The sequence below is a fragment of the Thamnophis sirtalis genome, unplaced genomic scaffold (assembly GCF_051295495.1).
Source record: "Thamnophis sirtalis isolate CommonGarterSnake01/CBP01778 unplaced genomic scaffold, rThaSir2_p1.2 scaffold_1, whole genome shotgun sequence".
NCBI lineage: Eukaryota > Metazoa > Chordata > Lepidosauria > Squamata > Natricidae > Thamnophis > Thamnophis sirtalis.
The window spans coordinates 177,197,617-177,212,703 of record NW_028261381.1 but is presented as its reverse complement, the minus strand read 5'-3'; the positions used below and the strand labels follow the sequence as shown (position 1 = coordinate 177,212,703).

Genomic DNA, 15,087 nt, shown 5'->3' with positions numbered 1-15,087 from the left:
CCAGTAAATATGTAATTTCAGTTGGGGCAACAACAGTCATTTCATTTAACCAAGAAGATTAGGGGACTGGAGGCTAAAATATATGAAGAATGAAGAATGGTTGTAGGAACGGGGTATCTCTATTTTAACGAAAAGAAGGACTAAGAATGACATGACAGCAGTCTTCCAATATCTCAGGGGCTGTCCGAAAGAAGAGGGAGTCAAGCTATTCTCCAAAGCACCTGAGGACAGGACAAGAAGCAATGCGTGGAAACTAATCAAGGAGAGAAGCAAGTTAGAACTAAGGAGAAATTTCCTGATAGTTAGAACAATAAATCAGTGAAACAAGTTGCTTCCAGAAGCTGTAAATGCTCCAACACTGGAAGTTTTTAAAAAGATGTTGGATAACCATTTATCTGAAGTGATGTAGGGTTTACTGCCTAACAGGGGTTTGGACAAGAAGATCTCCAAGGTCCCCCCAACTCGGTTACTCTATTCCACTCTATTCTATTCCATTCTATTTATTTTATTTTCATTTATCTTATTATATTACATTAAAATGAGAAAATATGCTATTTTAAATTAGTAATCATTCTCTCTCTCTCTCTCTCTCAAAAAAAACACCATTCTAAGTTGGGTCTCTCTTTGATAAGTTTCCAGCCATCACTTCTTACCATTCCTACAAGAGATCTGGAGAAAGAGTGTTGGTACTTACCTGATATGCCTCTTCTAATAGAGGGGAGATAGCATCCATACATAGGTTAATATTGTCCGCCTTCTGATTGAACTGAATCCGATTAAACTTAATTAAGACACGCCTCTGTTGCTAGGCTTACCCAGTGTCAGTCTCTGTTTCGCTATTTGCTTTTGGCTGCCATTTTAATTAACAGATATATTGTTATCAGAAATAACATTAAATATAACAATATTCCAAAGACAAAATAAAGTTCTCTGTCCCCATGCAAATCAGAGATATAAATCAGAGTTTCTTGTGTCTCATTATATTCTCTCGGCAATTCAGATGGGGCCTCAGTAGGATAATGAAGCATTTGGGGAAAAAGATGCAAGCCAAGAGACCAGCCCCAGAGGCCAAGATGGAGAAGATCTCCACAGCTACCATGGACTTCCCTTTGGTGCTCAGGTATGTGGGGAGGAATGAGATCCAAACACTGCAAAAGACCAGCATGCTGAAAGTAATGAACTTGGCTTCGTTAAAGCTGTCAGGCAATTTCCTAGCCAGAAAAGCCACCGTGAAACTGACAAGGGCCAAGAAACCCAGGTACGCAAGGGCAGTGTAAAACATCAAATCTGAGCCTTCATTACATTCCAAGATGGCCTCTCCCACCAAGGAGTGGAAGTCAAATTTGGGAAATGGAGGAGAGGTTATCAGCCAGATGGCACAAATGATCACTTGAATTAGGGGACAGTTTATGACAATGGTTTTTTTTTTTTTAATTATGGTTTTATTGACATTTGTAGGCCGCCCTTTTCCCTGAGGGGACTCAGGGCGGCTCACAGAAAACCAAGGGAGGGGGAATACAACATTAAGACGACAACATATAATAAAATCAACACCATGCATTCAATATTCGGGCGGGGTAACGGTCCTTATCCCCAGGCCTGACGGGCGAGCCAGTTCTTCAAGGCTGTGCGGAAGGCTTGGACGGTGGAGAGGGTACGAATCTCCACGGGGAGCTCGTTCCAAAGGGTCGGGGCGACTGCTGAAAAGGCCCTCCTCCTTGTAGTTGCCAGCCGACACTGGCTGGCCGATGGAATGCGGAGGAGGCCCAGTCTATGCGATCTTATAGGTCGTAGGGAGGTAATCGGCAGAAGGCGGTCTCTCAAGTATCCAGATCCACTGCCATGTAGGGCTTTATGGGTGAGTAAAAGCACCTTGAAGCGCATCCGGAGATCGACAGGTAGCCAGCGCAGCTCGCGGAGGATAGGTGTTATGCGGGTGAATCGGGGTGCACCCGCGATCACTCGCGCGGCCGCGTTCTGCACTAACTGAAGTCGCCGGATGCTCCTCAAGGGCAGCCCCATGTAGAGCACATTGCAGTATTCCAGCCTAGAGAGCACAAGGGCCCGAGTGACTGTTGTGAGTGCCTCCCGGTTCAGGTAGGGTCGCAACTGGCGCACCAGGCGTACCTGGGCGAATGCCCCCCTGGTCACAGCCGTTAAATGGTGGTCGAATGACAGCTGTGGATCCAGGAGGACTCCCAAGTTGCGGACCCTCTCTGAGGGGTGTAAAATTTGACCCCCCAGCCTGAGTGTTGGAATATTGGCCAAATCTTTGGGAGGGAAACACAACAGCCACTCGGTCTTTTCTGGGTTGAGCACAAGCTTGTTAACCCTCATCCAGTCCATAACGGCTTCAAGACCCCGGCCCATCACGTCAACCGCTTCATTGATTTGGCACGGGGCGGACAGATACAGTTGAGTATCGTCCGCATATTGATGGTATCTAATCCCGTGCCTGCGGATGATCTCTCCCAGCGGTTTCATGTAGATGTTAAATAGTAGGGGGGATAAGACCGAGCCCTGCGGCACCCCATAATTTAGGGGCCTTGGGGACGATCTCTCCCCACCCACTAACACCGACTGCGACCTGTCCGAGAGGTAGGAGGAGAACCACCGTAGCACGGTGCCTCCCACTCCCACCTCCCGCAGTCGTCGCAGAAGGATACCATGGTCGATGGTATCGAAAGCCGCTGAGAGGTCAAGAAGGACCAGGATGGAGGAATGTCCTTCATCTCTGGCTCTCCAAAGATCATCCATCAATGCGACCAAAGCGGTTTCTGTGCTGTAACCGGGTCTGAAGCCTGACTGGAAGGGGTCTAGATAGTTTGCTTCCTCCAAGGACCGTTGGAGCTGGAAGGCCACCACCTTCTCAACAACCTTCCCCAGAAAGGGGAGGTTGGAGACCGGACGATAACTGTTGAGGACAGCTGGATCCAAGGATGGTTTCTTCAGGAGGGGTCTCACCACCGCCGCTTTCAGTGCGGCGGGGAAGTTCCCCTCCCGAAGGGAGGCGGTTACAACCGCCTGGATCCAGCCTCGTGTCACCTCACTGCAGTTAACAACCAGCCATGAGGGACACGGATCCAGAACACAGGTGGAGGAGCTTACAGCTCTCATGGCCTTGTCCACATCCCTGGGGGTAACGTCCTGAAACTCAACCCAGAGCTGTTCTCCTTGATCCCCCTGTGCCTCGGCTGGAACTGCAGGTGTGGAGTCCAAGTCCGACCGAAACCGAGCAATTTTGTCCGCTAAGAATTGGGCATATTCTTCAGCTCTGCCCTGCAGGGGTTCCCCCGTCTCCCTTTTGTTCAGTAGGGAGCGGGTTATCCTGAACAGGGCGGCTGGGCGGGACTCAGCGGATGCGACCAGGGTGGCTATGTGCGATCTTTTTGCAGCCCTAAGTGCCCTAGTATATTCCCTGGTGCAGGTGGTTACCATTGCTCGGTTCGATTCGGACTTATCGGACCTCCAACGGTGCTCTAGGCATCTCCTCCGGCGCTTCATCTCCCGGAGCTCCTCGGTAAACCAAGGAGGTCTCCGGGATCCGCCGCCTCGGAGGAGCCGCAGTGGCGCAATCCGGTCGAGGGCCTCTGACGCTGCCAAGTGCCACGCAGCAGCCAGAGTCTCCACCGGACTGTGGGCGAAAGTGTCAGGAATAACCCCAAGCTCTGTCTGGAACCTTGATGGCTCCATAAGACGCCTGGGGCGGAACCACCTGGTCGGTTCCTCCTCCCTACAGTGGGGGTTTGGCCTCCGGAAGTCGAGCCTCAGTAGGCAATGGTCTGACCACGACAGGGGTATGATGTCGCTCCCCCTCAGACCAAGATCATAAATCCACTGCTCCGAGAGAAATACAAGGTCAAGCATGTGTCCCGCTGAGTGGGTTGGGCCTCGAATTACTTGGGTCAAGCCCATGGCTGTCATGGAAGCCATGAACTCCTGCGCCCCATCAGAGTTTTCACCGAGCGATGGCAAGTTAAAGTCCCCCAGGACCATCAGCCTAGGGAATTCAACTGCCAGCTCGGCTACCGACTCGAGGAGCGAGGGGAGGGCTGCTGCAACGCTGTTGGGAGGCAGGTACGTTAGCAGCAACCCCACTTGAGGTCCAACTTTAACAGCAAAGACTCACACCCGACAATCTCCGGAGCAGGGACCCTACGAGGAACTAGCGACTCCCGGATAACGGCGGCCACACCTCCACCCCTTCCCTGGGCTCTCGGCTGATGCAGCACCTGAAATCCTTCTGGGCACAGCTCTACAAGGGGGACTCCTCCCTCTGGGCCCAGCCAGGTTTCAGTAATACATGCCAGGTCTGCCCTCTCGTCTAAAATTAAGTCCCGGACGAGAGGAGCTTTATGGACAACAGACCTGGCATTTAGCAACAACAGCCTGAGACCAGGGTCCTGACTACTTACGCCATCTGGTCTCGGAGTGGGACTCCCAGGGCCGGAAGGAGGGATCTCTGTAATGTAGCGAACCCTCCTTCCCCGGTAATGGCCTGCCCTGAAGTCCCCGCCGTATCTGCCCCTCCCTGTTACGAGTTGGTTAGTGTTTTTCCTAGCATTTTCCTTGTTCTGTTTCCTGGTTTGGTGGCCATGAAGGCCAAGACCACCATGACTGTTTTTGCCAACACAGAGGAAACTGCAAGAGAAAAGAGAATGACAAAGGCAGTTTGTCGGAAGAGACAAGTGAGCTTCCCAGGATGACCAATGAAGAAAAAGGAGCAGAGGAAGCAGACCAGAAGGGAGACCAGAAGGATGTAGGTGAGATTTCGGTTGTTGGCCTTGACTATTGGTGTGTCATGATATTTACGGAAAATCATCAGTACTGCAGATGTGATCAGAGAAAGGAAAAGAGCTAGAGAAGTCAAAGTGTATCCAAGGGTCTCTTGATAGCTGAGGAAGTGGATCTTTTTGGCAATGCATTGGTCCTTGTCCTTGTTGGGATACTGATCTTCTGGGCAAGGGTCACAGTGGGCTGCATCTGAAATTAAGATTTTTTGTGTAAGGATTTTAGCATCATCTGCCATGATCATTATGCCTTTGCAGGAATGACATGACAAGGTCCCCTTTTGGTCTGGCCAACCTACAAATGATGTTGGTAGTGATATAGTGCAGTTGATGGTGCATCAAAAAGGGAAATCATCCTTCATTCAGGATGATTCTAGGGAAAGGTAAGCCAGAGAATAGAATCTGTTCAGTTCCAACTGGCATGGTCAGTTTTTGTGGGAAAGAAAAGGCCATCTGTAATCACTGCTAATTGAATTGAATTGAATTGAATTGAATTTATTATATTTCTATGCCGCCCTTTCCCCCGAGGGGACTCAGGGCAGCTCACAACCCAAGTCAGGGGGGGGGGTTCAAATAAGAAAAAAGAACACGAACAAAACAATACCACAATTTAAAACACTCAACAACCATACCATTCGAGTGGGGAGAAAAACTCATTAGCCCCAGGCCTGTCGGAACAGCCAGGTTTTAAGGGCTTTGCGGAAGGTCTGGAGGGTGGTGAGGGTCCGAATCTCCACGGGGAGCTCGTTCCAAAGGGCCGGAGCAGCCACAGAGAAGGCCCTCCTCCGGGTGATCGCCAGTCGGCATTGGCCAGTGGATGGAATTCGGAGGAGGCCTAATCTGTGGGATCTAATCGGTCTATTGGAGGTAATTGGCAGCAAGCGGTCTCTCTAACTTGTGACTGCAGTGTCTTTCTGTGTGAGAGAGATTATACACTTCCCTTTTCCACTTTAAACTGGAACCCCAATAAGATAGATGGATCTATCAGCCAGGAATCCTGTATTTTATATTACCTACATTGTATTGTATATACTTTTCTTACATTGATATAGCTTAACTTATCTTTCCTACCCCCTATCTTATCTCTATATCCTTATTATTCTGCTATACCTTAATTTTACATTTCCCAATTTCTTATTTCTTGTTTCTATTGTCTAGCCCAGGGGTCTGCAAAGTTGGCTCTTTGGCTGGGGAATTCTGGGATTTGAAGTCCACCAGTCTTAAACGAGACTTTGCAGTCCCCTGGGACTCTAGACATTTGTACCATTTTTCCCAAACTAAATAATATTCTGTCTCCTCCTTTCTTTGTATTTCCTGTGTCAATTCGTCCATCTCTGCACATTCTAAGATCATCCTTATCACCTTGTCTTCCTTCAGTATTATATTGTTTTTCCATTTCTGTGCATATGATATTCTGGCCACTGTTTGCTTGCCTCCAGAAGTTGTGTATGCCCCAACACTGGAAGTCTTTAAGAAGATGTTGGCTAGCCATTTGTCTGAAATGATATAGGGTTTCCTGTGTAGGCAGGGGGTTGGACTAGAAGAGTTCAAAGGTCCCATCCAACTCTGCTATTGTATTGTGTTGTGTTGTGTTGTATTGTTGTAATATGTAGGACTAAGTATATTTCTCTACTGTACTTTGTTGTGGTTAGACCTAATAAAAATAGTTCTGTTTTCCAATCAATGCAGTTCCCTGTTATTTCCTCAAGCCACTTTTTAATTTTGGTCCAGTATTTTTTGGCCACCTTGCATGTCCACCATGTGTGATAGTAAGATAGTAAGAGAGGGCTGGACTGAGGTAGGGATGAAGTGCATTGCCACATGCTGGTAGGGGCTTTTCTTCACTTGAGCCTGAAGCAGTTTTTCTGTGTTTTCAGGAGCCTCACTTTCCACACCCTTTGGAATTACATAGTCACCAGAGCTTGCATCAGAAGAACCTCTCCTTTCAGATCTAACTACCTCAGAATTATCCTCAACTTCAGTGGGCTTGGCTGTTGACTTAGCCCAAGATTGAGGATTTTCTTCTGGAGTCCCAAAAATGGAAGATGCCATCTTGTTCCTTTTTCCTCCTTGCTGATCTTTTGGCAAATCAAACCCTATTTTTAAATTAGAACCACCACCTGGGAGCCGGAGAACCCTGGAGCTACTTCAGCCACTGGGGTCCATCCCCGTGTAAGTAGTGGGGGGTGGACATGATGGGGAAGAAGTTGGAGGAAACCGCCTGGGTGCAAAGCCAGCGGAAGATTATTCTTCCGCACTCAGCTCCTGGCGGCTACAACTCTGTTGGCTCATATTTAGCTGGTTGTCTACTAAGGCTCCAATGTCGCTCTCATAGTTACTGTTATTAAGCTTGGTTTCACCCAGTTTGTATGTGTACTTTTGATTTTTTTTCTTGCCTAAGTATAAGACTTCACTTTTCTCTATGTTAAATTTCATTTTGTTAGATAGGGTCCAGTGTTCAAGTCTGTCAAGGTCCATCTTGGTTTAAGGGTTGGACTAGACAGTCCTGTAGGGAACCCATGAATTGTGCTCTGGAATTACCCTGTAAATTGCTGAGGAGCAGAAAAGCTGTCTGGGGGGTGGGGAGGGATGAGGAGAGTTTAGATCCATGAACTTAGAGGTTCTGCTGAAAAGCATGAATTGTTTGAAGAATGTCAATCTACCAAACAATGATAATACATTTGACATTTGCTTTTTTGATCCTGGCAGGTCTACATTTAAAGTGTGTTCTACCTGTCTGGTTAGAAATGGTTCCTTCTGGACAAGGGACACATTGGTAGCAACAGACCTGCTCACCCTCTGGAACTCTTCTCCTCTCTCCTGCATGGCACCTCTTCATGCCACACCTAGCAATAGGCACCTTCTAAAAGAGAAAAGACAAATACTGTTGGTGGCCCAAACATTGAATATGCTTTTTTTATTGATTTGTTCATTCCTGATTCCATTATCTGAGTGTCTTCAAAAGAAATGGTTACCTAGGGCACATCACAAATCAAGAAAACCCATTGGGGGGTTAAGGCCAGTGCCACTCCAAACCACCCAACGATACTGGAGATTGGAACTGGGACTCGGCATGCAAAAGAAGACTTACGAATTGAGACATAGTTTTCCTAAAACAAACAATCTAAAACAATTTTTGATCTGTCACAAATCAGACTTCAAACATGTTATATGTAAAACAAGTTTTTCATCAAATGGTTGCCCACAATTTTCTTGTAAGGAGGATTTTCGGAATGTCCAGAAGGGAACGAGTCTTTTGTTGGATTTATTTGACCTTCCAGTTTACCTTTATTGCCCAGACAATTGCATCAGAGTTGATGATGAAATCTTGGTCTTGGGAAGCCCCATGGTCTATATGTCCAACTTTCATGGGGACAAAAGATAGATTTGGGAAGAGAACCCAGTTGAGAAGATCATAACGAGCAGACCCCAGTCCATCTTCTGAGAAGTATATTTCATCTCCAGCACTGTTGTTGAACTGGACAGTCCTCAAATAGGGAAGAAGCTGAAAGAAAACAGACATTCAGATAATGGAGTAATTTGTTGAAGACAACAAATGAGGCATCATGGTTTCTATCGTTCTGGGGTGGCCATCATCTTAGGAGATGTGGGTATATCTGAGAATCTAGAAGAGTTTCTTTGGTGGAGATCTGAATAATCAGAAGTAACACAAAACTTCAAAAACTCCTCTTTCCCAATGGGCATTTTTATTATAGCTTCTTCAACTGCAGTTCTATGAGAGTGATACCTATATACATTATTGATATTATTATTTCACATAATTATTTCACATAAATGGGAGTGGAAACTTAGAACCAATTTCCACCAGAGATAGTGGGTCAATCATCTGTCACTGAGATTAAGCTTGCTTGGGATCACATATCCATCATCTGACAAAAATGAAAAAAATAACATAAAAATAAATAAACTATAAAAATAGTAATTAAAATAAAAACAAATACAGAGATTAAAAAGGAAAAAAAAGAAAAGGGGGAGTCAATGGACCACTATGTCTTTTTCTGCTGTCGGTTTCCATGTTTCTTTATTTCTATTTATTCTCACTATAATGAAATTTTTCCTTAATTCTAGGCTGGATCTCTCTTTGATAATCTTCCATCTATTATTTCTTGTCCTGCCTTCAGATGCTCTGGAGATAAATTGAGCCCCTCTTCTCTGTGACAGCCCCTCAGTATTTGGAAAGCTGCATTCAGTTCACCCCTAATCTTTCTCTTTGTTGGACTAGAGTTCCAGTTCCCACAACCTCCAAAACTACAAAAGCCAAAAGCCCATGTGAATGAAACACTGATGGACACAGGGAATGGGGCATGAGAGAAAGGGCATTGAAGTAGAGAACTAAAAGAAGGATGAGGCATTTGGTGGAACAAACAAGGTGACTCTGAAGCTACAACAAGTAAGATGTAGTTGATCCTTTCAGCCTTACAAGCCTTCCTGAGATACAGACCAGCTACAGCCATCAGGTCACAAGAAACTCTTTCCTCCCAAGAACTGTGTGATGAAGAAGCAACTCACTCAAATTGAAGTTTACAAGGCTTCAGAAGTATCAAGGCTGTAAGATGTTGGATAAAGGGGGATTAAGCCCTGGAAAATGAACCAAATCACCCAATCCTTAAAAGTGAAGGCTAGCAAGGAATGGTGGTTATGCTGCCTTCATGGCTAAAATGGTGGGTAGTTAAAAGAATATAGAGTGAAAAGGCAACTTTTAACTTGTTTAGCACTAGTAATAGCACTTAGACTTATCTACCACTTCACAGTGCTATACAGCCCTCTCTAAGTGGTTTACAGAGCCAGCCTCTTGCCATGAACAATCGGGGTCCTCATTTAACCCACCTCGGAAGGATGGAAGGCTGAGTCAATCTTGAGCCTGGTGAGATTTGATCTCCCAAATTGCAGGCAACTGGCAGTCAGCAGATGTAGCCTACAGTCCTGCATTCTAACCACTACACCACACCGGTTTAGCTATTATGGAATCCAAATGCAGGACTCAAAGAAAATGGTCAAGGCTTAGGGCTGTGTTTACTGTTAACATGAGCATTGGTGGAATTCTCTCCAGAAATAATGGGAGGAACTCATTTTGAGTCATTTTTTGAGTCATTTTTTTTTTGAGTCATTTTATTAAGACTTATAGGCCGCCCTTCTCCCTGAGGGGACTCAGGGCGGCTTACAATCATAAGGGAAGGGTGTGCAGCAACAAGGGACAAACAATAAGTGACTAAAAATAAAATAGTAAAACCACAACATGCATTCAACAGTCAACACTCGGGCGGGTAAATTAGAACCTATCCCCAGGCCTGCTGGGAGAGCCAGGTCTTGAGGGCTGTGCGGAAGGTCTGGGTGGTGGTGAGGGTACGGATCTCAACGGGGAGATCGTTCCACAGGGTCGGAGCTGCAACAGAAAAGGCCCTCCTCCGTGTAGTCGCCAGTCGACATTGACTGGCGGATGGAATCCGGAGGAGGCCCAGCCTGTGTGATCTAATCGGTCGGAGGGAGGTAATCGGCAGAAGGCGGTCTCTCAAGTATCCAGATCCACTACCATGGAGTGCTTTAAAGGTGGTCATCAGTACCCTGAAGCGCACCCGGAGACCGACAGGTAGCCAGTGCAGCTCGCGGAGGATGGGTGTAATGTGGGCGAACCGCGGTGCGCCCACTATCACTCGCGCGGCTGCATTCTGGACTAACTGCAGTCTCCGGATGCTCTTCAAGGGCAACCCCATGTAGAGCCCATTGCAGTATTCCAGCCTAGAGATCACAAGGGCTCGAGTGACTGCTGCGAGAGCCTCCCGGTTCAGGTAGGGCCGTAACTGTCGGACCAGGCGAACCTGGGCAAATGCCCCCCTGGTCACAGCCGACAGCTGATGGTCGAAAGTCAGTTGTGAATCCAGGAGGACTCCTAAGTTACGGACCCTGTCTGAGGGGTATAAAATTTGACCCCCCAGCCTGAGTGTTGGAATGTCAGCCAAATTATTGGGAGGGAAGCACAACAGCCACTCGGTCTTGTCCGGGTTGAGTACCAGTTTGTTAGCACTCATCCAGCTCTTAACGGCCTCAAGGCCCTGGCTCATCACATCCACCGCTTCATTGAGTTGGCACGGGGCGGACAGATACAATTGTGTATCGTCCGCGTATTGGTGGTATTTTATCCCGTGCCTTCGAATGATCTCGCCCAGCGGTTTCATGTATATGTTAAATAGTAGGGGGGATAAGACCGAACCCTGCGGCACCCCATATTTTAGGGGCCTCAGGGACGATCTCTGCCCCCCGACCAACACCGACTGCGACCTGTCCGAGAGGTAAGAGGAGAACCACTGCAAAACAGTGCCTCCCACCCCCACCTCCCGCAGTCGTCGCAGAAGGATACCATGATCGATGGTATCGAACGCCGCTGAGAGGTCAAGGAGAACCAGGATGGACGCATGGCCTCCATCTCTGGCCCTCCAGAGATCATCGGTCAATGCGACCAAAGCGGTTTCTGTGCTGTAACCCGGTCTGAAGCCGGACTGGAAGGGGTCAAGGTAACTAGCTTCCTCCAAGGCCCGTTGGAGCTGGAAGGCCACCACCTTCTCAACAACCTTCCCAATAAAGGGGAGGTTGGAGACAGGACGATAGTTGTTTAAAATGGCTGGATCCAAGGATGGTTTCTTCAGGAGGGGTCTCACCACCGCCGTTTTAAGTGCGGCGGGGAAGTACCCCTCCCGAAGGGAGGCGGTCACGACCGCCTGGATCCAGCCATGTGTCACCTCCCTGCTGTTGGCAACCAGCCAGGAGGGACACGGGTCCAGAATACAGGTGGAGGCACTTACAGCTCGAATGGCCTTGTCCACATCCCCGGAGGCAACATCCTGGAACTCAACCCAGAGATGGTTTGCCAAGTAAATCCCCTGTGTCCCGGCTGGATCTACTGCGGTGGAGTCCAAGTCCGACCTAAACCGAGCAACTTTGTCCGCCAGGAATTGGGCATAATCCTCAGCCCTACCCTGCAAGGGATCTCCCCCATCCCTCTTATTAAGGAGGGAGCGGGTGATCCTAAACAGGGCGGCTGGGCGTGACTCGGCGGATGCAACCCTGCAGAGAACAGGACGAACTCATATTTATGCATTTCAGAAATGAATTTTACACTACGTTAAGTCCTATTGTGTGTGCTAAAGTTAACAGAGATTGTGTTCGTACAACCAGCTCTGTAGCGCAAGAAATGGCAAACTCAATACATGGGTCGACTCACACATGCCAAGCCATACAGTGTTGGGTTGACAATTTTTTCACTATGTGTTTTGGGGCGCTCCCACAAGCGCTCATGTCTATGCACAATGATTTTGTGCGCACACATAAATGTATGGGTGGGTGGGCAGAGCCTTGCACTGCCACTACTGTACTACTGGTTCTGCCAAATTGGGCTGAACTGGGAGCAACCCACCACTGAAGCCATAGAAACTAAGCCACAGTTAAAATGAACTGAGTTGAGTGTCTTTTTGGAAAGGAGGGCAAGATCGGAAAATGTGGAGAGACCTGGCATATAGGATTCCAAAGATTCAGAGATGACTGAATGGATAAGAACATCACCATCATCATAATCACCACCCAGGCTACATCCAGAAGGAAACTGAGATGGTTCTGAAAATATGCCCAATAGGACAGTTGAAACATCTGGCAGAATCTTGTTCTATGTTCTCTGTTATTCTGGGATGATGATACCTCCCTGGAATGACCACTTTATGAAACTCAATCTCTGAAGACCTTTTTCAAAGGACTTCCCTAAATGGAACTTATCTCTTTTCAACAAAAACTATACGAAATTCACTTGATAATTGTTTTTTTAAATTAGTTTCCAGTTGGTTTCATGCCAATTATATGCAGTGATATGATGCCATGTGCATTTTATTTCCAGAAATGCATATGGGAAACTTCTTCTAGAAAGATCTATGGACTGGATTTAGAAAAAAGTCACAGAAATTACCTGCCATGACTGGATATTTGAGATCCTCTTTCCAAGTCTTAGCATGGCTGGTTGCCCTCTGGACTCATACATTGCATGTAATGAATGTGCCAGAGCATAAATGGCATTGTAGATATTGTAACTTTCACCTGCCATGCTTGCTTCAAACACGTAAGCTGGCAGATTCTGCAAATTCTCTTTTCCTGTACAGGGTTTTTTCTCCTTCGGAGGGACCTTGTCTGGTTTGTGGATCTGGCAGTCAAAGACCCATTCCCACCATCGCGGGAGAAAGACATTCCTTTGTGGGTTCAAAGGGTCTAAAGACATGAGAACACAGCTGAATTTGGAGATATCCCTGGTGTGGTCTCTAAAATGCAAAGCCCCATGGAAGGGCTTTATAGCTTTCAATAGATATTCAGATTTCATCACATTAAATTTCCAATTGGATGTAAGGATCCAGACATTCAGAAATGATTTTTTTGTCAATGTTTCATAAACTAACACCAACAGTTGTACATTTCTGATGGTACTAGAGTCTCCAAATAGAATAATCACTTTGGCTTTAGACCAAGTGTTTAAAATATGGATTCCTTTCGAACTTGGACTATTAGCAAAATCAGAATTCATCATTTGAGTGAAGGCCAGGCAGATTTCCTTCTCCTTGAGCATTGGCATCACAGTTGAGATGAAATGTTCTCCATTGTCATCATCAGGGGCCACCAACCCAACCCAGTTCCACTGGAAATACAGGAGCAGCTGGACTAATCCCACATACTGAGGAAATTCACTGGGATTAATTTGGAAGAAAGAAGGATAAACTCTTCTGTCTCCCTGAGTGAACTCAAAGCCAACACCAAGCTGGAGAAAGTGAGAAACCTCTTTAAAAGACAAAGTACATTTCAATGCTGACTTTAAATGTCCCCATTGTATGTTTTATTGTCCCAATACTCAGGTTTATCCACTTTCAATGGCAGGCTTCATCTTCCTCCCTTCTTAGGAAGAGCCACCAATTACCTATTTTGCCTGGTTGTGATTGATGAGAAGTCAAAGGAACAAACCATCCACCTGATGCAGAGAATAAACTGAACTGAAAGGTACAGAAACATGATAAACTATGAAAGTCAGGAAGTGCTTCTTCTTTCAGAATTATATCAATATTATTTAGTGGTTATATAAAAATGTATCTTGCAATATAAAATGTGTCCCCCCAACAATTCCTTGGCTTCTGTTGTTTTTCTATTACATATTATATTCCCCTTACCTGTGGGACCTTGAAGAGGCTGAAGATGGAGGCCATCTGCCTTGAGGATTTGGCATTGTCACCTCCAATGACAGAGAGCAGGGTGTCTTGCCTGTCACATTTGTAATCTGGAACCATTCGGCCTCGTGTAGACAGAAGAGAGAGGCTGTGTGAGGAAATCTCCCTTGGAATCTGGGCATTCTCATAGACCTGGAAGCCAAGTGTGATGTTGGGAAGGAGATCCAGATCCTTGTTCACCTCCATGACAGCAAACATCAAGGCCAGGATGTGCTGGTAGTATTGGGGTGTGAGTCTATTGAGAGAGAAATATTGGGGAACATTAAATTTTGTGTGATTTTGTGTGCTGGTGAAGTTGGACTTGCCATTTTTGTGTGTCTTTGGAACCGGAGTTTCATCACTGGAGGCTTTCAAGAAGACATTGGATTTCCATTTGTCAGAAATGGTGTAAGGTCTTCTGCTTGGATGGGGGGAGGGTTGGTCAAGACGACCTCTAAGATTCCTTCCAAGTCTGTTCATCTGTAATCTCTTTCATTCAGCTTGGATTGATTTGTGAGGAATGAGAAAAGCGTGTCTGTCCATATCTCATATCATTTTATCACCCTCTGTTCTCCCTCCCTTCTTCACTTGGCTGAAGCCCTCCACAATGGGGGGAGAGGCACAGATTTACTAAGATTTACTAAGAGCCATTATTCATAAGCTTTGCTGACTTCTAAACTGAATGGGTTTTTTTGTAGTACCCCACAGTGGCAAAGATTGAACTTTTCTTTAGGTTTTTTTCCTGTGACTTTATGTTCAAAGTAATATTACAAGTCAACTTCTTCACCAGGGCAGTGAGTATTATAGGTGCTGTCCCTCCTAACCTTTAAGTTGTATCTCATTTTTCTCATGAAGAGTTCTGGCAAGTTAGGAAATTCTAGCCTATTTCTCAAATTTTCCTCTTTATTGAGACAAGGACAAAGATCTGAAGATCCCTAGAACAAGCATTTCTTGTCCTAACACTATTTTATTTGGACTAGATGACACATACAAACCTGGTATCACAAAGGTTTGCAACATTATCAGTAACCATCGTACACCAACCATCTCCC

The 15,087-nt window shown here is 46.3% G+C and overlaps 1 protein-coding gene across 1 annotated transcript; it reads right to left on the bottom strand.

Annotated features, from left to right (window-relative positions):
• Window positions 1-958: 958 nt before the first annotated feature.
• LOC148049901 (vomeronasal type-2 receptor 26-like) lies at window positions 959-15,068 on the bottom strand. The gene is made up of 6 exons (XM_087705220.1): window positions 15,031-15,068; window positions 14,062-14,291; window positions 12,760-13,055; window positions 6,536-6,686; window positions 4,541-4,983; window positions 959-1,420 (listed from the first exon to the last, which is right to left on the bottom strand). The coding sequence occupies exons 1-6, from the start codon at window positions 15,066-15,068 to the stop codon at window positions 959-961; spliced, it is 1,620 nt and encodes a 539-aa protein (XP_087561346.1).
• Window positions 15,069-15,087: the final 19 nt, after the last annotated feature.